Source organism: Carlito syrichta, unplaced genomic scaffold (genome assembly GCF_000164805.1).
Source record: "Carlito syrichta isolate Samal-C Ts95f unplaced genomic scaffold, Tarsius_syrichta-2.0.1 Scaffold301892, whole genome shotgun sequence".
Classification (NCBI taxonomy): Eukaryota; Metazoa; Chordata; class Mammalia; order Primates; family Tarsiidae; genus Carlito; species Carlito syrichta.
Genome location: NW_007245988.1, coordinates 586,892 through 609,601, shown reverse-complemented (window position 1 = coordinate 609,601; position 22,710 = coordinate 586,892). Strand labels below are relative to the sequence as shown.

Below are 22,710 nucleotides of genomic sequence, written 5' to 3'. Positions count from 1 at the left end.
GCGGGCTCAGGCTATCCACTCACCTCAGCCTCCCAAAGGCGTGGGATTACAGGCTGAGCCACCGAGCCCGGTTTACTCATGCTTTTTAAAAATGTCTTATTTTTCTCCACTAGGTGGCAGTATAGCCTATTAAATACATACAGTACTATATAGCAGGTTGTGTTAGTTGGGTACCTAGACTCTTTTTGGACTTATAACAATGAACTTATGAAGACACTCTTGGAACTAAACTTGTTTGTATGTTGGGGACTTCCTGTACTTTTAGAAAAATTAAAGGTTCTTACAGTTTAGTAAACAAAGCATTTGTCCTTGAAGAGCAAAATACAATGTTTAATTTGATAGTGTCCAAACTTGTTGAAACTGAAGGAAACTGCAGAGAGTCATCAGGTCTTTCTATGAAAGCAGTGTGAAGTAAGGAATTTGGAAATCATGTAAAATGTGGGATAGAAGTTGTTTTTTATTTAAGACAGTGATTTTAAATTGATATTTAAATAAATATTTTATCATCTGGAGAATGATCAGAGATCTGACCCAACAGAGGGCGGGACTGCTGTTGTCCCACTCAGTGGACACTTCTCACTTCCTTTTCCTTCTATCTTTTTCTTCTTTTTAAATTTATTTATACATTTATATTAATTAATTAATTAATTAATTGACAGAGTCTCACTCTGTTGCCCAGGCTGAAGGGCAAGAGCATGATTACAGCTCTCTGCAGCCTCAGCCTCCTAAGTAGCCGGAACTACAAACACGCACCACTATGCCTGGCTAATTTTGTGATTTTATTTTTTTAGAGATAAGGTCTTGCTACGTTACCCAGGCTACCCAGGCTTATTTAGAACTCTTAGCCTCCAGAACTCCTCCTGCCACCACCTCCCATACTGCTGGGATCACAGGGTGAGCCGCCATGCTCGGTAACATTTCTGACTTCCCGACTTCCTTTCATTCGTGTTACACACAAGCTGCATTCAACATGAAATAGCAAAGAAAGGTTGCCAGTCATTGTTCAGTTTGCAGTTCTCTGGCTGGGAGTCATTGCAATACAGACCTCTGAATCAAGTGCCGGCTGGAAAAGACACACAATAGGACGATAAAATATACAACACTCTGAGAGCTGGCATGGAAAGTGCTCAGCGGTGTGCTCCCATCTCAAGGTAGCTCTGCCATGTTTAGCTGTGTGACCTTGTGCCGGTCACAGTCTTCCAGGGCGCCGGTTTCTCATGCATAAAATAAAGTCTCTCAGACTTCTTGCTGGAGTTAGATCAACTTTGGGGTTTAATAACTACAAGGGAGACAGGAGACAAAGCACTGGAAGGGGCTGGGCTCCGTGATGTGAGCCATGACAATCACTGTGCGTGCTAACATGCTGGACACTGCCGGGTCAGGGAAATCAGCCTGGCTGCAGCTTTTGGAGATCCATGAGGCTTTTATTGTTGTTGTTCAAGAAAACAAAACAAAAAGGAAAGAAGACAGAAACCACTTGACTACATGTAGAGTAGGGTTCGGTGCCCGTGGCCAGGCTGGTGCCAAATTCTGGAAACAGCAGCTAGGATCTTGTCCGGAGGATGGCACGGCAGGGATGGTTGCCATGAGCAGGTGTTCTGGGCTGAGTCCCCACCCCAGTTGTGCCCAGGGAAGGCAGTGATCCCGGTGACCCCGGTGGTATAAATAATCTCCCTGCCCCAAACATGTTGCCTGGGAAGTCACAGCCAGCAGCTGAGAAGAGGCAGGTTGTATTCTGAACCTCCTTGCTGATCTGCTTCTCGGAGGACAGATGTAAACAAAATGTTCCAGACACACGCATGCTATAGAATGAGCATCAGTGGCAAACCTCCTAGTGGCTTGGCTGACAAGGCAGGAGCTTCTCCAGGGATGACAGATCAGAGCCGCCCTCTCTTCCCCCTTCCCCGGACCTTTTCCTGGCCTTCTAGAGACTCAGGGAAAGAAATTCCCTGCCTCTCAGGCCCAGACCTTTCCGAATCTGTCCACCCTGTGCTTTTCCACACAGCCCACTGCAGCTGCCACAGACTGGCGTCCCCACAGTGTGATAGGAAGAAGTTGGGCTGCCGGTGATACAGATTTTTCAGGTCAGCCTGGGCTTCGAGAGTGTCACCTCAATGGGTTGGCCATTTAAGTCCCAAAGAGGGTCAGCTCGGTGGGTTGGCAAGCTTAGCCTCAGGAGTGTTGGCTCTAATGGACTGGCAAGCCAAGCCCTGAGAGTGTTGCAGCCCCAGAAGTATCTCAGTTCCAGAGTCTTGCCTTCTGCTGGCAGCTCTTCCAGTTCAGCCGGCTTCTGGGTGCGCAGTTTATGAGCTCCAGCCATCTTCAGGTTGGGGTTCTTGTCTTAGGCCCAGGAGGAATGAGAGACTCCCGCCATCTTCGGGTCAGATCCAACAATCTTCAGGTTGGGGTTCTTGTCTGGTGCCCAAGAGAAATGAGGGGGCATAGAAGGCTAGAAAGTTGATAAAGTAGGATTTATAAAGAGGACAGAAAAACCAGCACTGTGGAAGGGACCAGAGAGGATTGCAGATTTAGAGCTGGAACCTGGCACTTATATAGCCCTAAAACTGAGCCCATTGGCTAGCACTAGCTATGAGCTGATTGGTCAATACTAAGGACCAATCAGCAGGAGGTAGGGGCCTAATGGTGAACTGATTGGTCAGCACTTGGCAGTGAGCTGATTGGTTGTTTTTCTATCCTGGCAGTGAGTACTTAAGCTCTAACTTGGGGAGTTTGCAGTGAGCTAGTTTATCAGCCTGTGGAAGTTTGCTGCATTGTTACCAGAGGACCTGCCCTGTCTGCCTGCCTGCCTCGCTTTATCTCTGACTATCTTCTCTCTCACTAGGGCGTCTAGGGGTCTAGGTAGGCCTCCTTCCAAATCCCAGCTGTGCCACTTCCTGACTGTGGACTGTGGTCAAAGTGCATGTCATTGTCATCATGCAGCCTCATTGAGGCCTCAAGCATTACATTCTGGCTGGGCAGGGTTGCTTATACCTGTAACCTAGCACATTGGCAGGCCAAGGCAGGAGGATTTCTGAGGCCAGGAGTTGGAGTCTATAGTGAGCTATGATTGTACCACTGTACCCTGTCCTGAAAAACATAGCAGGACCCTGTCACAAAAATCAATTTTTGTAAAAAGTTACATTTTATTCTCAAGCTGTATGCACATGTCTTTCCTTAGGAGAGAGAGGGGGTGAAGGTGGGGCAAAAACATAGACATCGAAGTCCCATCACTCCACTCCTCAGCCCCGAGAGTGGGTGCCCAGCCCAGAGGCCAGTCTGACCTCACAGATCAGCATGGACACTCACCTCCGTACTCAGGCTCTCACAGCAATGACTTTCAAACTTTGTAAGCAGCAGTCTACTTTAAGTAATCTTACAAAAAACTATAATAGGTGAGATGAGTAAAAGCAGGCTTTCATTCAATCAAAAATATGCTTAAATTGAAATCTGTAATAGACCCAATAAGAGTAATGGAGCAATTTTGATTAATAAGAAATCTGAAGTCGGAGAGATAGATGACTGGTGTGGGCTGTTCTTAGAACACACGGACAAATAATTGCAAATGGTAACTTTTTCAGTTCTCCTTCCAACCAAATGATACTGGTTGGTTGAAAAGATAGAAAGCAAGGGTACCTGCATAATTAGCGTTTGTATACCTAACCCTGAGTTGTACCCCACATCTTTATAACAAAAAAAGAAAAGATAGAAAGCTTATCTATCTATTTTATGCCAAAGCTGCCCAAAATATGTAGACTAGCGTGTATTTGTTCACATGTACAGATGAGAACGAACTTTTATTAAATTATTGCATTTTTTGGCCAGGCATGGTGGCTCACGCTTGTATTTCCACCACTTTGGAAGGCCAAGGTGGGAGAATCACTTCAGCCCAGGAGTTTGAGACTAGCCTGGGCAACATGATGAGGCCTCATCTCTACCAAAAAAATAAAAAATTAACCAGGCGTGGTGGTGTGCACTCGTAATCCCATGGAAGGGTCATCGTGCCTCTGCACTCCAGCTTGGTGACAGAGTGAGATCCTGACTCAATAACAGCAATATAACAGATGAAAAAATTACTGCATTCTTTGAAAATGTATATATATTTTTAAAATAAATTTTAAAAACATTAAAGTATCTGAAACAGCTCCATCAAATCTCAGAGTTTGGCAGAAGATCATTTGAAACACACTCCCGGAGACCTTGCAGGACTCAAATCTCAATTTGCCTTCCATTTGTTATTTGGTCATGCATGTGTGTGTTGGCTTATGGAGACCGGTCCAATTCTCAATACTGACAGCTATTTGATGTAACAACTGGTGCCATTTGAATAATGTCTGGGTGAGGGTGTTGTATCCATGTTAATTTCTTGGTTTTGATTTTGTACTGTGTTCTATAAGATGCTACCACTGGGGAACGGACACACGGGACTCTACTGTTTTTGCAACTTACTCTAAGGCTATAATTATTATAGAAAAAATGTTTCTAAAAGTCATTTGAAAATGAGAATCAGACCGGGCTCGGTGGCTCAGCCTGTCATCCCAGCACTTTCGGAGGGTGAGGCAAGTGGATTGCCTGAGCCCGTGGGTTCGAGACCAGCCCGGGCAACTTGGTGAGACGTCGTCTCTACAGTAAATCAAAAAATTAGCTGGGTGTGGTAGTGCACACCTGTAGTGCTGGCTACTTGGAAGGCTGAGGTGGAAGGATTGCTGGAGCCCAGCAGGTCGACTGTGAGTGTGGGTGGCCGTGAGTGTGCCACTGCACTCCAGCCTGGGTGACGGAGTGAGACTCCAACTCAAAAAAAGAAAGAAAGAAAGAAAATGAGAATCATTAACTATTAGAAGTGTATGCAATTCACTTAATAGAGCAGTGTACACACCACACTTACAGAGTGAAGGTTTGTGTAGCTCACCTCAAAAAAAACAAATAAGTTCCTTTTCTTTCCTTGCCGCTGGGGTCCATGAACTGCACCCTCAGTCCGTCAGCTACTGTGGCACCATTGATGTTTTAAAAAGGAAACAGCCAAGCCGGGCTCGGTGGCTCAGTCTGTAATCCCGCGCTTTGGGAGGCTGAGATGAGTGGATTGCCTGAGCCCATGGGTTCAAGACCCGCCTGGGCAACTTGGCGAGACGTCATCTCCACAATAAATAAAAAATTAATTGGGTGTGGTAGTGCATGCCTGTAGTTCCAGCTACTTGGAAGGCTGAGGTGGAAGGATCGCCGGAGCCCAGCAGGTTGAGGCTGCGGTGGCCAGGAGTGTGCCATGGCACTCCAGTCTGGGTGACAGAGTGAGACTCCAACTCAAAAAAAAAAGGAAACAGCCAGTAGCAAATACAAGCATGTGCCTTTTCAAGAATTCTATATTTGCTGCTACTTAATTACTTAATAAGAAAATGGTGCGAAAACCCAAGAGTTGAATCTGCAGTCGCCTGATACAGAAAAAGGTGTATGAGGGAGAGTGGATGAGGGAGCGTGCTTTTCTGAAGTATCTCTATGCTTAAAACACTTAGTAATTAGAATAAAACAATGGCAACATGCCTTGATGCCATCCTCGGGTGTCTCCTGATCCAAATCAGAGCACCCATTTCCTGGTATGATGATACACAGTGATAAGTATTGTTCTACAAGAGAAAAGATTACAAAGTTAAAGGTTCTTTAGGTCGGGCACAGTGGCTCACACCTGTAATCACAGCACTTTGGGAGGATCGCTTGAGGCCAGGAATTCAAGACCAGCCCAGACGACAAAGTGAGACCCTGCCTTTACCAAAAAAAAGAATAAAATAAATAATAAATAAAGAGTTAAAAATACTTTAAAAGGAGTAAACCTTTGATCCATCCACTTTTCTATGTGAAATGTAGAAACAAGCATGGCAGTGGTGAAATACGGTCTTCTCTGTTCCCTTGGATTTTATGATGTGCTGTAGATTACTGCCATGCACTTTAATAGGATTGGTGGTGCTTTTGCTCTGTATGGCTTAGAGAAGTGAGACAGAATTCTCTGAGCCAACCTATCTGTCTTTGCTACAACCACCAAAAAGTTCAGTCTCCACCTTGACTCGAAGGCATGATTGCCTCCTGTGTTTTGACTCGAGTGAATAAATGTAGCTGAGTGCATCTACCAGACACCTGTGAAGGTGAGCTGAGCTCAAAACGCCTTCTCAGTGAATGCTTTAATGAGCGATGATATAGTTTCAGTTTTTAAAAATTCATTTATTCAGGAACATGAAATACCAAGACCCTAAGGTCCTTGTGTTAAGCAGGGCTGTAGTTTTGTGTCTTTGAATAGACTGTCTCAGTGACCCTTGACAGGGACTGGGCTCCTGGCTTTCTCACTCTGTCTGACCAGCTGTTCTGGCATCTTCCCCAGGGTTATCAATGCCGGGAAGAGCACACACAATGAAGACCAAGCCAGCTGTGAGGTGCTTACCGTGAAGAAGAAGGCCGGCGCCATGACCTCAACCCCCAGTAGGAACTCGTCCAAGAGGCGGTCCTCCCTGCCAAACGGGGAGGGATTGCAGTTGAAGGAGAGCTCGGTAAGATCCATCTTCAGCCCTGGTTCTAGGGGAAGAGGCATCGTGTGTGCTCGGGCCCCCAGGGAAGATTTGAGGGCTGGATCCGTGTCTGGAACAGAAGTGAGGAAAGCAGTGTCCCCAGAAGGGGTGAGATAGTGGCCTCTCTCAGGGGGTGACATGTTCCAAGCTGACGGTGGCATAGAAGAGACTGAACCACCCACACTGTATAGAGGTTTTGTTGTAAGAATTGATATGGATATGATGTTTGGCTTCACAGAAGCCGCTTCTAGGTCTTTGTGAGGGAAATAGTCTGGAAGCCTCTCCTGAGGGTGGACGTGACTCTCACTGATGACTGTAGCTGTGACCCTGTCCCTTGCTCCTCCCCTGAGGGGCATGCCTCTGGAGCCTCTGCCTGGTGCTCTTCAGATGAAATATTTGTTTTAATTGGCCCAAAACACTTGCAGCTCATGGGGTGGATCTGCAGACCGGATACCCTGATGACAAAAACCACAAAGTATTTCTCCTCTCTCCAGTTTCTGGAGATTAAAGCAGACATGTGCTCAAAAAGTTCTGAAGAAGCCCTGGGATAAGGGTGGGGACTTAATCAGCATTCAGTCTACCAGCAGGGGCTTTAGGTTTATGGAGAGATGTTTACTGGAAAAACCAGGAGATGTCGAACTGATGACCTAAATTTTGCGTTAACATTGCTATGGCTTTCAAAAAACCTAGGAGTCCCTCTTGAGTCTAAAAAATACTGTCACATTGCATCTGTGCTCAAGGATAAGAAGTACTGATTGGGCCTGGGCACACTGGCTCATACCTGTAATCCTAGCACTTTGGGAGGCAGGGGTGAGAGGATTGTCTGGGTCCAGGGGTTCAAGACCAGCCTGGGCAACTTGGGAGATCTCAGTCTCCACAATAAACCAAAACAAAATTAGCTGGGCATGGTGGCATGTGCCTGTCGTCCCAGCTACTTGGAAGGCTAAGGCGGAAGGATTACCTGAGCACAACAGGTCGAGGCTGTGGTGGCCGTGAGTGTGCCACTGCCCTCCAGTCTGGGGGACAGAGTGAGTCTGACTCAAAAAAAAAGAGTATTGATTGATTTTGTAAGTACTTGTTCAGTTTAGAGTTAGAAAACACAGCAAGTGCCTGGACTCGGTGGCTCAGCCTGTCATCCCAGCACCTTGGGAGGCCGAGGCGAGTTGATTGCCTGAGCCCACGGGTTCGAAACCAGTCCGGGCAACTTGGCAAGACCTCATCTCTACAATAAATCAAAAATTAGCCAGGCCTGGTAGCGTGCGCCTGTAGTTCCAGCTACTTGGAAGGCTGCGGCGGAAGGATCGCCTGCGTCCAACAGGTTGATGCTGGGGTAGCCGTGAGTGTGCCACTGCACTCCAGCCTAGGAGCTGCAGTGAGACTCCAACTCAAAAAAAACCCACAGTGACTTATGAGGACTCATCAGCTGTACATGTTTCCAGGACTGGAGGAGTACTGTTAGGCCTCTCCCGGAGAACCGGAGTTGAGAACCCAACGGGCAGAGTCGTTATAGGCTCTGGGGTCAGATGGCTTTGTGCCGTCCGCCATTCATCAGCTGTTCCATTTGGGGACAGATATTTATTTCTTGAGCCTCAGTTTTGTTTCCCATACAAAAGAGTAATAACGGTAGTAACTGCCAAATGCTAAGAGTTAGGCCAGAAGTATGAAGCCCAGTCGTCTGGGTACACATGGACATAAGAGTGGAAGAACAGACACAGGGGACCCGAGGTGGGGGAGAGGGAGGGTTGAAAAATGACCCACTGGGCACCTCACTCACTATGTGGGTGATGCGCTGGCTAGAAGCCCAATCCTCAGTGTCACGCAGTCCACCCACGTACCAAGCCTGCACATGTACGCCCTGAGGTTAAAGAAGAAATCAGTAGTCCATGGAAAACGTTGAGCTTGTGTCTTAATGAATTAATTATTTTTTATTGTATTGTTTGATAGAGATGTAGGGCACAGGTGAGGATTAACTCCATGAACAGACTGCATGCAGGTGAAGTTAGGGCTTCTAAATTCCCTCACAGCCCCTCATAGTACACCAGGTACCCTTTGTGATGTTAATGAATTAATCCTTAATAAATGTTAGTGGCAATCCTCCTGAGGTCAGGCCCACTTCTGTCATTTTCTGTGACTGAATTATATGTGTTTATTCACTTGTGAATTGGAGGTGACACAGTTCCTTTCTATTAGACAGGGTTATTTAGAGGGTTGAGTCATTTCAGGAAAAGTCACAGAAAATGTGAGACATTCATGATCATTGAAGGTGGGGGCTGGTTACTTCATGTCACTTTTCCCTTGATGTCTCTCTCCTGCTGCTGGGATGTAAAGTGAGTTCTGTATAAATAAGTCAGTGTTGACACTTGGCCTAAGGCCTGTTCGTGATGGCATTTTTCCTTTTTGCTAAGTTCTTCCTAGAGAGGAAGAAGGGGGTAACTTTTTAACTTCTGTCTGTAAGTACAGTGACACTGGGCCAGGTACAGTGGTTTATACCTGTAATCCCAGCACTTTGGGGGCTGAGGCGGGAGGATTGCTTGAGCCCAAGAGTTCGAAACCAGCCTGGGCAACCTGGCGAGACCTCCTCTCTAAACAAAACTTATAAAAATTAGCCAGGTATGGTGACCCATGCCTGTAGTCCCAGATATTCAGGAAGCTGATTTGGGAGGATCGCCTGAACTTAGGAGGTTGAGGCTGTGGTGAGCTGTAGTCAAGCCACTGCCCTCTAACCTGGGCAACAGAGTGAGACCCCCTCCATCGCAAAATCAAAACCAAACAAAAAAATAGCAAAACCAGAGCACAAGCTCTTTGGGATGGAGCTGTGACCCTCCCTGTGTTGGCTCTGAGTTTCTGTGAGCTCCCTCCCCCGGGGGCAGCCACAAGGCACCCAGCAGGATGGACACCCTGGGGGTTCCACTTCCTGCCCCCCTTGCAACCACTTCCATTTCTCTGCCTTGCATTTAAGGCTCCCACTTCGTTTACCGCAAGCACTGTGCTGTTTTTTTCTTTTTGAATTGTGGCAAAATAGAACACATAGAGCATCCTATTGACCCTTTTATCCGTGTTTGGTTATGTAGTTCCGTGGTATCCAGTACATTCACATATTTGTGCAACCATCACTGCATCATCTCCAGAACGTTTTCATCTTCTCAAACTGAAACTCTGTTTCCGTGAAAATAACTCCCCATCCTTCCCTCCCCGGCAGCCCTTGGCAACCAGCAGTCTATCTTTTGTCTCTCTGCATTGACCAGTCTAGGAACCTCTTATAAGCAGAATCCTAGTCAGACACAGTGGCTCACACCCGTCATCCCAGCACTTTGGGAGACTGGGGTGAGAGGATTGCTTGAACCCAAGAGTCTGAGACCAGCCTGGGCAACATGGTGAGACCTCATCTCTACAATTAAAAAAAAAATTAGCTAGGTGTGGTGGTGCATGTCTATAGTTCCAGCTAATTGGAAGGCTGAAGCAGAAGAGTCGCCTGAGCCCAACAGGTTGAAATTAAATTGCAGTAGTCATGAGTGTGCCACTGCACTCCAGTCTGGGTCATACTCTGAGTCAAAAAAAAAAAAAGAATCCTCCAATATCTGATTGTGTCCAGTGTTCTTCTGTAGCCTTAAGAAGGCTAAATAGAGCCGGGCTCGGTGGCTCAGCCTGTAATCCCGCCCCTTGGGAGGCTGAGGTGAGTGGATTGCCTGAGCCCGCGGGTTCGAGACCCGCTTGGGCAACTTGACGAGACCTCATCTTTACAATAAATCAAAAAATTAACCAGGCATGGTAGCGCGTGCCTGTAGTTTCAGCTACTTGGAAGGCTGAGGTGGAAGGATCGCCGGAGCCCAGCAGGTTGAGGCTGCGGTGGTCGGGAGTGGCCACTGCACTCCAGTCTGGGCGACAGAGTGAGACTCAAAAAAAAAAAAAAAAACGCTAAATAATATTCCCTCTCATGTATAGACTATGTTTTGTGTGTCCACTCATCTGTTAATGAACATTGGAACGGTTTATACCTTTTAGCTTGTCTGAGTGGTGATTGTTTTGAACATAGGTATACAGATATCTCTCTTTGAGTTTCTGCTTTCAATCCTTTTGGATGTATACCTAGAGTGGAATTGCTAAATCAGATGATAGGTAGTTCTCTCTTTACTTTGAGGAGCCATCACACTTGTTTTCCACAGTGGCTACACCATCTTACATTCCCGGCATCAAGGCTGAGGAATTCCATTTCGTCACATCCTCACCGGCACTTGGTGTTTTCTGTGTTTTTGGTGGTGGCCATCCTAATGGGTGTGAGGTGGTATCTCCTTGTAGTCTTGGTTTGCATTTATTTCCCTGACAATTAGTGACATTGACCATTCTTTATGTGCTTCCTGGTCCTTTGTCTTCGCTCTTTAGAGAAATGTCCACTTAAGTCCTTTGTCCATTTTTTTACTTGAGTTGTTTCTTTTGTTGTTTGTACTGCTTTCTAGAAACCTGCAAACCATGACCTAGTGTGGGACATCAACCACTGAACTCCTGCTGTGTTCGGGGAACCAGAAGCTGGGGATTCAGCAGGGAGTGAAACAGGGAAACTTCCGACCCACAGGAAGTTCACACTCCTAGAGGGAGACAATGGAAATGTGTGGTGTGCCCCATGAGGAGTGCTTTGGAGAATAAACAGAGGGGAGAAGCCACAGTGTAGGAAGTGGGAGGGGCCAGGTAATCAAAGAAGACATCTCTGAGAAGGTGGCCTTTGGGAGAAAGAGCAATTTATTTAAAAAAAATTTTTTTTTAGTCGGAGTCTAAAATTTTTTTTAGTCTGTCGACCAGGCTGGATTACAGTGGCATGCTCACTGTCACCGCTGCCTTGCCTGCTGGGCTCAGACCATCCTTCTGCTCAGCCTTCCAAGCCAAGGAACTATAGCGCATGCTACCAAACCCAGCTAGTTTTTTGATATATTGTAGAGACGAGGTCTCACCAAGTTGTCCAGGCTGGTCTCGAACCCCTGAGTTCAGGGAACACTCTCTTCCAAATTGCTGGGATTACAGACTTTAGCTACCAAGCCTCTGTCAGGAAGAACAATTTAACATTTCATTGCAAAGACACTGAGGCGGGAGCAGACCCTGTGTTCTCAAGAGTCAGTAAGGAGCCCTTGAGGGTGAAGCAGGAATCTAGTAAAGCTGAGATTGCTGGAAATGCTGTCAACAACCTCATGGGAGTGGGGGTAGGTGATCTGGAAGTACCTTGGAAGCCGTTGTCAGGACTTCAGCTTCTACTTGGAGGGAACAGTATACTAGCTGAGGACTCCTGACACGCTGTCTGAAAGAAGCCAATGATTTTTCCTGTCTGGAAGACATCCCCTTAATGGTAAAATGCCAATGTATTAGCATGTAAGAAAGGGATGGGGTACAGCACTTGTGAGTTCTTTGACTCAATATTGAAAAGAATTTCAGAGTGGCCAGTATAGGTTTTGTTTTGTTTTGTTTTGTTTTAAGAAAACAGGCTTATTGAGAAGACAGAAAAGCTCCCACAGCAAGAGGGGACCCAAAGGGCTTGTATAGTTTTAAAACAATTTATTGTGGGGGAGGCAGGGTGATTGGTGGGGTCACAGAGACATAGGCAGGTATCATACAGAAAGACCACACTTTTGCTTTTGACAAAAGTCTTGATACAGTTTCACAATGATTATCATGCTAAAAAGGATGAGCTACAGTTATCTGCTCCTGAGAGACTACCATCTCTCCACTTCCATGGGGGGAGGGGGAATGTCCTTTTCAGGAGACTTGATGGACTTTTTAGTAATTATTATGTTAAACCATGAACTGAAAGGTGAGTTTATTACCATTTCTACACCTTTGATAAGCTATGGGGTGGGTTTGAGCCTTTGCTTTCAACAGGGAATTTGATAGACTTTGGGTGATTGTCATGTTAAACCTTGAATGGAAAGGTTGGGCAGCACACTTTTTGGGCTTTTCTTTGATGAGCTAAGGGGATGTGGTGGACTGGCAAGTACATATTCCAGTGGTCAGGTTGTAGAAAAGATGTCCGGATGCTTCCCTATTTTAAAACTTATAACTGCCTTCGAGAAATGTATCTCTCTGTGTCTAACCTAAACTGAAATACCTTGCCTCGCCTCTATCCACCAAACATTGAGTTCTGAGTCTGCAAGCTAAGCCCTGGGGATAAGAAGATGCCCCCAATATACATCCAGACCTCCTAGAGTTGAGTTGAGTAGGGAGAGTCATTCCTACAGCAGAGTCAGTGTCCCGAGAAAGCTAAATGCCCAGGCTGAATGGAAGCCTTGCTCAGATTGGCCACTGGTGGTTTTGGCAGCAACTGAGGAGGAAGCTAGGTATGGTTAGGGAAGTATTTCTGGAGAAAGTGAAATTTGGCCGGGGGTCTTGAAAAGTGAACAGAGTGAACCCAGCAAGCAGGAGAGAAGGGAGTTTCTGATGAAAGAAATATGCATGGCAAAGGCATGCTGGCATGAGAACACATATGACATGACTTTTAGGGTTGGGAGCGTGTGAAGTTGCCTGATGGGCAGTAAGACGAGAACAGCAAGCTGGCTTCCTATACAAAGGCCATCAAATGCATCAAATTAGAAGCTGGAATTTTGACCAAATGATTTAATGGAAGAGCATGATGACTCACGACAGAGATGGCTTTGAGGAGACTGACTTGAGAAGGCTAGGGTCCCAGACCTGGAGGCTGGGATACTAGTTGAGAGGTTCACATGGAAATCTGGGTGACAAATGACGAGGGCTTAAAATGAGGTGCTGGTTAGAGTAAGGGACAGGCTCAGAAAAGAGATGATATGAGAGAGACAGTTGAGGTGACTGTTAGGGTGAGGGAAAATGAATGGAGAGGGAGAAGAGAGGTGAGGCGCAGCACCGCCAGAGCTGGCAAGTCGGAGGTATGCGCTGGGAACCCAGAGATCTAAGCAAATGCAAAGAATTGCAACACACAGAGGTGAGAGAAGAAAAGATTTATTTAAGAAAGCTTCACCCCCCACAGACAGGGCATGGGCCTACACTCTAGGTGAGTATGGCATCATAGCCCCCCAAAGCCCTGTCTTAAATCATTTTCCTTAGAGATGTTACAGGTGACTGCCATGACTTCCTTATCGACCTGTGGATGTCTTGGAGATCCTGTGACACAGAGACCCATTAATGTCTGCCACATTATCACAGCCCCTAGAGAAGGGCGTGACAAGGATTCTAATTCTCCTGCATCTCCCCGAATGACATTCCTTAGAGCTAATGGAGGGTGCACCTCCCCTTATCTCCTAGGCATTCCAGTAGGTAGCTTTGGGGGATTTTTGGCTTCCCTGTAGATAGTACCCAATTTACTGGAAGATTGAGTCCCCACCTGCTCCCCCTCTGAGCGGTCATAACTTTTGTAATTACAAGTTTTGTGACTTCTACAATCCTTGACCCATGCATGATGTCTTAGGCCTTGTAAATTCCCTTTCCTCTAGGCAAGCTTGATTGCCACTATGAGATACCTCTGATACCTGGCACCAGGAGGTCGATTTCTGAAAAGACAAAGTCGGCAAAGTTAATTTTACTTAAAGTGTGCATTTCTCCAAAAGCATAGCTTCTACTTTCTCATCATTGTGTCAGGGTTTAAGAACAAGATGAAAAATGTCTTCCCACTCTCGGTCTATCCTTTCAGTCACCAGATGACCAAGCGCTTGGAACAGGGAGGAAAGGAGGATGCCTGGCCTCAACCGTCGGTGGTGGCCACTGACATGGACCATTGGAGGGGATGGGGCAGAGAGTAACTAAAGTGTGGAGTGTGCTGATTCTCCCTTTCCAGTTGGCAGTGTTTTGTAAAAGATTAGAAATAAGTGTTTGGAGTGAATCAAGGTGAGGCAGGGTAGTTGGACTAGAGATAGACAGATGAGTTCCTTGAAAACAGACATAGCCTAGATAATTTTTAAAAACCCAGGTGGTCAGACATCCAGTTGGGCACTATCTTATCAGAACATAATTCTCTAGAATAATACCTGTGTTGACCAGACACCAGAGGCACTGGGAGGATGGTATTTTCAGGAAAAAACTTAAACAGTAAAACAGTAACTTTTACCATTATTCCAAGATTTTCACAGGACGTAAGAACTTGTAAGCTCAGAAGCAGACAAAAGAAAAGATCAGGTGCCTTTTCTCTTAAGGCACCCATGCTTTTCCTCAACCTGGCTCTTTTCTTCCTTTTTTTTTGTTTTTTGGTTTTTTTTTTTGAGTTGGAGTCTCACTCTGTCACCCAGACTGGAGTGCAGTGGCACGCTCCTGGCCACCGCAGCCTCGACCTGCTCGGCTCCGGCAATCCTTCCGCCTCAGCCTTCCAAGTAGCTGGAACTACAGGCGCGCACTACCACATCCAGCTAATTTTTTGGATTTATTGTAGAGATGAGGTCTCGCCAAGTTGCCCACGTGGATCTCGAACCTGCCGGCTCAGGCAATCCACTCACCTCAGCCTCCCAAAGCGCGGGGTTACAGGCTGAGCCACCGAGCCCGGCTTGTACTGTTTTTCTTTTTCCTTTTTTCTTTTTCTTTTTTTTTTTGAGTTGGAGTCTCACCCTGTCGCCCAGACTGGAGTTCGATGACACTGCAGCCTCGACCTCCTGGGCTCCAGTGATCCTTCCGCCTCAGCCTTCCAAGTAGCCAGAACTACAGGTGCATGCTACCACGCCCAGCTAATTTTTTTTTTAAATTTATTGTTGAGACGAGGTCTCACCAAGTTGTCCAGGTGGGTCTCGAACCCGCGGGCTCAGGCAATCCACTCACCTCAGCCTCCCAAAGTGCTGGGCTTACAGGCTGAGCCACCGAACTCGGCCAGGCAGATACTGTTATAAGCAGACAGTGGAACAACAGGATAAACTAAGGTGTCGTTATTTGATCTGCAAAGAGAGAGTCGGTGGGCAGGGAAGATGGCAACAGAAAACGCCTGAGCTCTCTCCAGAATCCTCAAGGTCCATTTCTCCCTCCCTTCTTGACCTCTTTGTCCTCGACAGATTTAGTAAAGTCAAAATAGGTGTTTCCACAAGACTTTAATGTATAGTGTACTTTCATCTTCCTTGGGAATTAAAGAAAACTTAAACTTTTTTATTTTTGAGTTGGAGTCTCACTCCGTTGCCCAAGCTGGGGTGCAGTGGCATGCTCACGGCCACCCCAGCATCGACCTGCTGGGCTCTGGCGATCCTACCACCTCAGCCTTCCAAGAAACTGGAACTACAGGCGTGTGCTACCACACCTGGCTAATTTTCAATTTAGAGTAGATACGAGGTCTCACCAAGTTGCCCAGGCTGGTCTCGAACCCCCAGGCTCCCAAAGTGCTGGGATTACAGGCTGAGCCACCGAGCCTGACCAACCTAAACTTTTTAAATGTAATAGCATGAGAGTCACAATAAAAAATGAATTATCCTAGGAATTTGCTATTTGTGAGAAGCATCAGTGATGTACAGAGGAATTCAGCAGGAGTGTGACTTCATAGTTGATGACCTTTCTTGTATGGATGGCAAAAGGGTAGCTGGGTAGCAGTGAGAGGACTTTTTCTACTCCAGATAATGATTAAATGGTGTAAAGTTTTAAGGCAACCCTAAGCCATTCCCCATGCCAATTCATAGAGAATCATTTTATCGTATTAATACATGTAATCTTTCAGCCAAAGAAGTCAATTTAAACCTCTGTTTTGTTTTTGTTTTTGTTTTTGTTTTTAATAGAGACAGGATCTTGCTCTGTTGCCCAGACTGGAGTAGTTCACTTCAGCCTCGACCTCCTGGGCTCAAGTGATCCTCTTGCTTCAGCCTCCTAAGTAGCTGGGATCACATGTGCTGCCACACTCTGGCTCATTTTGAAAAAATGTTTGTGGCGACAATGCCTCACTATGTTGCCCAGGCTGGTCTTGGACTCTTGACCTCAAGTAATCCTCCAGTCTCAGCCTCCCAAAGTGCTGGGATTACAGGCATGAGCAGCAGCACTCAACCGATTCTCTTATTTTAAAACAAACCTTTTGAAAGTGTGGCGGATAAAATGACATATTCTGCCTTTCCTGGCTCCCATGAGGCATTGAGTGAAGGAGCATCACTTCCTGTGTTTGACTGAAGCCTTGGCAGGGGTGCCTTGTAAGAAAGAAAACACAGCTAGGCTCAATGGCTCAGCCTGTAATCCTGTGCTTTGGGAGGCTGAGGTGAGTGGATTGCCTGAGCCTGCGGGTTCGTGACCCGCCTGGGCAGCGAGACCTCATCTCTACAATAAATCAAAAAATCAGCCGGGCGTGGTAGCGCATGCCTGTAATTCCGGCTACTTGGAAGGCTGAGGCGGAAGGATCGCCGGAGCCCAGCAGGTTGAGGCCGTGGTGACCGGGAGCAGTCACTGCACTCTAGTCTGGGTGGCAGAGTGAGACTCCAACTCAAAAAAAAAAAAAGAAAACACAAATTAATGTCGGGCTCCATCTATGTATAAACTAAAAAGTCAGGAGCTAATAAAGCAACGTTTGAAAGAAACCATAAAATGTACAAGGGATACAAACTTAAAAGCTGTAAAGTTTTCTGCACTGTAGTATTTTAGTCTTAAGAAATACAAAGGATGTGGTTGAATTATCCTGTTCTTCCCTTACAAATACTCTATAGTGGATCTAGGTATTAATTTGTTTTTTTTTTTTAATGAAGAGTTTCATGATAGAATTCATAACAACTAAGTAATAAATAGTTTTGTCTTAAGGAAGATGGAAGAGTGTGTTTGTTGTGGTGGTTGTGTTGTTGTGAGACAAAGTTTTACTCTGCCACCCAGGCTGGAGTGCAGTGACACGATCACAAGCTCACTGCAACCTCTAACTCTTAGGCTCAAGCGATCCTCCTGCCTCAGCCTCCCAAGTAGCTGGGACTACAGGTGCATGCTACCACGCCTGGCTGATTTTTCTATTTTTTGTAGAGATGGAAGCCACACTTCGTTGCTGAGGCCTGGTCTCAAGCTCCTGACCTCGGGCAGTCCTCCTGCCTCATCCTCCGAAAGTTCTGGGATTACAGGGATATTCTCACTGGCAGCTAAAGGGTGGAACTTTTCTTGTGCCTGGATCACTTTGGGGTAGTTTAGATGTGAAGAGCCTTCAGCCCACAGTCCAGCATGTAGGAAATAGATACACTGTAACAGCATGCATGCCTTTGAATGTTCCAATGCCTCTGGAGCTTGCAGGGGGCATAGGCTGGATGGCTGGTGTGAGGAAATCTACAATGCTAGCATGTTCCAAAGACACTCACTTAAGATTGTCTGTAAGGAAAGATGTGGTAAGCTTGTTGAGGACATTGCCTTATCTACACACACCATCGGCCTCCTACAGAAGCCTTTTCCACTGACCAGATCGAGATTTGTGGGGACTCATTACCATGACTAGGTATTCTTTCCTTTGATTTGCGAGGTTATGAAAAATCATTATCTATCACACTCATTGCTTTCCAGGGCAGGGGGAGGGGGGTGCAGAACATGACTTTTCTGAGAGCTTTTGTTTTTCAGTTCCCAAGTAGTCAGTGAGTCATTCATTCTAGGAATGAGAGAGAAAGAGGCTACTGGCCACCTGCCTGGAGGAAGGGTTCACTCCTGCGGGAAACATCACAGGTCCTTGTGGAAGAGGCGGGGGTGGGAAATATTCAGGCTATTTCAGGGCATTTCCCCCACATCTGACTCTCTGTTTGGAGCTGATTGTTTGGGGCTTGACTAGATGGTGGACACATGCATCCCAGATCCGTTTCCTCCACAGCACCCTCGGGTTGCTGAATCCGGTCAGAACACATCAAAGGGTGTGGCTTCGGTGTCTGTCGGTTCAGGGTTTAATGACAATAACAGGAGACGCCTGTGTCAGCAGCTCTGCCAAGTTCAGCAGCAGGGGAGAGGAAAGCTGATTATCTTTCTCAGCAGAGGACAAGGCAGCACAGTGGGAATTTGGGCAAGTAGGACCAGACAGGGGTGGAAAGAGGGTAGAGGAAATTCAACAGGGGCCCGTTGAGCGCTCTGAGCTGACATTTGGTCACACTTTTCATTCATTTCTTGTAAGAAGGACTCTCTCCACCAGAACATGAGCTGAAGGTCAAGGTCGCTTCTGCTTCCACAAGGGTAGCCCTCTGGCATGTGTGGCCTGCAGTAGGAAGTCTGCTCTCTGCTGTGACATCAGCTATAGAATACGGTAGGGCCGGCCTTCTGTTGGGCTCATGGGGTCTATTACCCTAATTTTTTTTTTTTTACTCTTTATTCTGAGAATGTGAAGAAAATACTAACTTTCTATTTATCTACTTAGATTCTTGTTTTTGAAGCAGGAGTACTGTGGTTTCTTTCAAAACTCTTAATCTTTTAGTTGCAGGGACATAGAACTCTTGCAAGTGATTAAGAAGGATGACTTTGACCAGGCATGATGGCTCACACTTGTCATCCCAGCACTTTGGGAGGCCGAGGCAGGAGGATTGCTTGAGCTTAGGAGTTTGAGCCCAGCTTAGGCAACATAGCAACACTTTGTCTCTAAAAAATATCAGAAAAATTAGTAGGGCATGGTGGCGCACCCCTGTAGTCCCAGCTACTTTGGAGGCTAAGGAGGGAAGATTGCTTAAGCCTAGGAGTTTGAGGCTGCAGGGAGCCATGAGTGTGTCACTGCACTCAAGGGTGGGCAACAGAGTGAGAGCCCCAGCTAAAAGAAGAAGGATGATTCTACAACCAGGAATCAAGGAGGCTGGTGTCAGCCAGGGTAACTAGAAAATACCCCCTCTTGAGTGTTGGATTACTCTGAAGACCAGGCTGGACCAAGATACATGAGAGGGACCCCCAAAAGACTAGAATTACCTTTTGGAGGACAGGCCCCAAGTAGTATCACCCTGAGTGACTGTTTTTGTTTCCCCAAATGAAAAAAGTCCTCAAAGGGAAATGTTTACCCATGTGGAAGAAGTGAAACAAAAAACAGCAAAAGCACTGAGACATTAAAATGGACGAGTTCAAAAACTGTTTTGAGCTGTCAAAAAAGCATCTCCATAGGTGTATTTCATCAAACAAAGAGTACTTTGAAGGTGGACCAAGGTTGAAACATGTAAAAATAAATACACAATTTTTATAATTAAGTGTTTTTTGGGGGGAATCCTCCTGTACATAGTAGTCGAAAACAGAACTTTGTTTCTCAATAGATTTTCCCACAGTGGCAGATTTTTAGGCAAAAGGAACACAAATCCTGTTGAGATGGACATTTCTTTTTGCCTCCGTTGTAATCTGATCTCACAGTTTTAGTTGCAGAGAACATTGGGAAGGGCAATGCACTCTTGAGGTGTCCCTTTCTTTCATTTCTTTTAAAACGCACACACACACACACACACCCACACACACACTCATACTCATACTCATGCACCGACACTGATCTTAGTGCTTTGCCAATGTGACTTCCTTTAACCTCATCTAGGTGGTGTATCCCTTATCCCCAGCTGCTCAGGACAGAAGTGTGTCAGATTTCGGAGTGTTTTCTATCATGTAAGGAGGTGGCTTGGGGATGGGACCCAAGTCTAAACGTGAAATTTATTTATGTTTCATGTATAACTTATGCATGTAGACTAAAAGTAATTTTACTTTCCCCTTGGGGACGTTGAATCAACTGGGTGTCACGTATCTGCCTTTTTACTGTGACCAGTCATGTGACAGTCGGGTGTGAAATTATCCACTCCGCGGAGTGGCGTTGACACTCAGAGTTTCAGATTCTGGAGCATTTTGAGTTTCAGATTTGAAATGCTCGACATGGAATATGTATATGAATATGGATTGTTCTTGTCTTTATTTTACTGGCAAGGAAACTGAGGCATGGAGCTAGAAAGGATGGCACTTGATTCAACCCAGGCAGTCTGGCCCCAGAGTCTAGACTTGTAACGTGCCGTTGCCTCCCTCCATCCTTAGTTAAGAAATACAGCAGGAGGCCGGGCTCGGTGGCTCAGCCTGTCATCTCAGCACTTTGGGAGGCAGAGGAGAGAGGATTTCCTGAGCCCACGGGTTCAAGACCAGCCCGGGCAACTTGGTGAGACCTTGTCTCTACAATTTAAAAAATTAGCTGGGCCTGGTAGTATGTACCTGGAGTTCCAGCTACTTGAAAGGCTGAGACAGAAGGATCACCAGAGCCCAGCAGGTTGACACTAGGGTGGTCATGAGTGTGCCACTGCACTCCAACCTGGACAATGGAGTGAGACTCCAACTCAAAAAAAAAAAAAAAAAATGAAAGAAAGAAAAGCAGGAAAATCTTCTAAGAAGTCAGAACAAAGGAAGAATAACTCCCAATGATGACACATACAATCATAGTGAAGTGTGATACCATTTCCATTCTGACTTCTTTGATATAGGACTGAGCTAACAGTGTCCCCTGTCAACTCAGAAACCAGGTGACAGCTGACTCTGGTGAAGAGCACAACTGAAATGAAACTGTTTACCATCTTGTCCCTGTCGTCCATTTTTCTTGCTAAACTCTAGATAGGCTATCGTTTGCATGAGCCAGGGCAAGAAGAGCCTTCTGCTTGAACAGCAATGAGTATCTGAGTTTGAGTCCCAGCTCTGCCACTTATGAGATGTATTATCTTGTGCAAGTTAGTTGACCTCTTCATACCTCAGTTTTCTAATCTGTAAGTTGGGGCTAATGCTTTCTGCCTCATAGGGTTGTTAGAATTAAATGAGATAAGTTTGAAAAGTGTTTAGAATCGTGCCTGGTATGTGTTAAGTACTCAATACCTGTTGTCTGTTGTAGCCATTATTATCCTAATGGTGGAGTTTGCAGCTGCATTTCAATATTATTTCATAGTACTTACGTTTTTTCTGTAATTTAGAGAGAAGTGTTAATGATAAGGTAATAGTCTGAAAACATCCCTGAGCTGAGTCTGCAATAAACCACAACACAGTTTAGCCAAAACTGTGGCAAACTTTGTACTTTCATCCCTAAATTTATATTTACTTAATAGTGTTTTAAAAGATGGGTTTAAATCATCATTTAAAAACAAAAAGTGGGTCTGGGTGCAGTGGTTCACGCTTGTAATCCCAGCACTTTGGGAGGCCAAGGCAGGAGGACCGCTTGAGCCCAGGAATTCAAGACCAGCCTGGGCAACATAGCCAGACCTCATCTCTGTAAAAAGTAAAACAAAAAAGCAAACTTATTAAATATGTCCTGCATCTTAACTGCCTCATAACGTTGGAGGAAACAACCAAAGAGACCTGCGTTTCATGTAGTCATTCCTGAGAAGGAGGCTGCGTGCTCATTAAAGAACAGGAAACTAAGGGTTTTCCCTGCTGGAGAATAGCACATCAGAATTGTTTAGGCAAAAAGAGAGGCGGGTGGAAAGCCCACGGTGCCAGGTGGTCATGGTTCCATGTGGATGGTGTAAGAAGGTGGACCTGGGAAGCACTTTCATGAAGCCACTCAGATTTCCCCTCTTCTCTGCCTCTGTGGGCTCCTTCTCTTCCCTCTCGCTGTGTTGCCACGAGGATTCGATGAAAACTGGACCCGAGTCCTGCGGACACTCTGGGCTGAGTCATCGCTGCCGTGTGATGCCTCGAAATTGCCCAGAAACCTTCAGAAATCAAACCACTCAGCCTGTCATACTGGCACTTTGGGAGGGTGGGGCGAGTGGATTGCCTTAGCCCCGCGGACTCAAGGTTGATTTATTGGTTTATTGGCAAGACCTCATCTCTACAGTAAATAAAAAATTAGCCAGGCATGGTAGCATGCACCTGTAGTTCTGGTTACTTGGAAGACTGAGGCATAGGGATCATTGGAGTCCAGCAGGTTGACACTGGGGTGGCTGTGAGTGTGCCACCGCACTCCAGCCTAGGAGATGGGGTGAGACTCCGACTCAAAGAAAAAAAAAGTAAGTCAAACCACATAGCAGCACATATTGAGGAATGAAGAACACCCCAACTGTTTCTCCAGGGGGAAATGATACCCTGCCTCCTTTTTTTAGAGAAGGTCTTGCTCTATCACCCCAGAACCCACGGGCTCAGGCAGTCCACTCGTTTCGGCCTCCCAAAGTTCTGGGATGACAGGCTGAGCCACCGAGCCTGGCCTAAATCTGTTTTTAGTTTTTTTTATTATGGTGATGGTGAAGTAGTGCAATCACATCTCACTGCAGCCTCAATCTCCTGAGCCTCCCTCCTCAGCTTCCCAAGTAACTGACCTTAGGTGCACACCACCTCTCCTGGCTTT

General features: G+C 46.1%; 1 protein-coding gene across 1 annotated transcript in view; it reads left to right on the top strand.

The window, feature by feature from the left end:
- The first annotated feature begins 6,361 nt into the window (after positions 1–6,361).
- Positions 6,362–22,710, top strand: part of PPM1H (protein phosphatase, Mg2+/Mn2+ dependent 1H) — a 188,592-nt gene continuing 172,243 nt past the window's right edge. Inside the window, exon 1 of the mRNA XM_021711172.1 lies at positions 6,362–6,527. Within this exon, the coding sequence (XP_021566847.1) occupies positions 6,444–6,527 (84 nt within the window). The 5' untranslated portion in view covers positions 6,362–6,443. The remainder of the gene's footprint in view (positions 6,528–22,710) is intronic.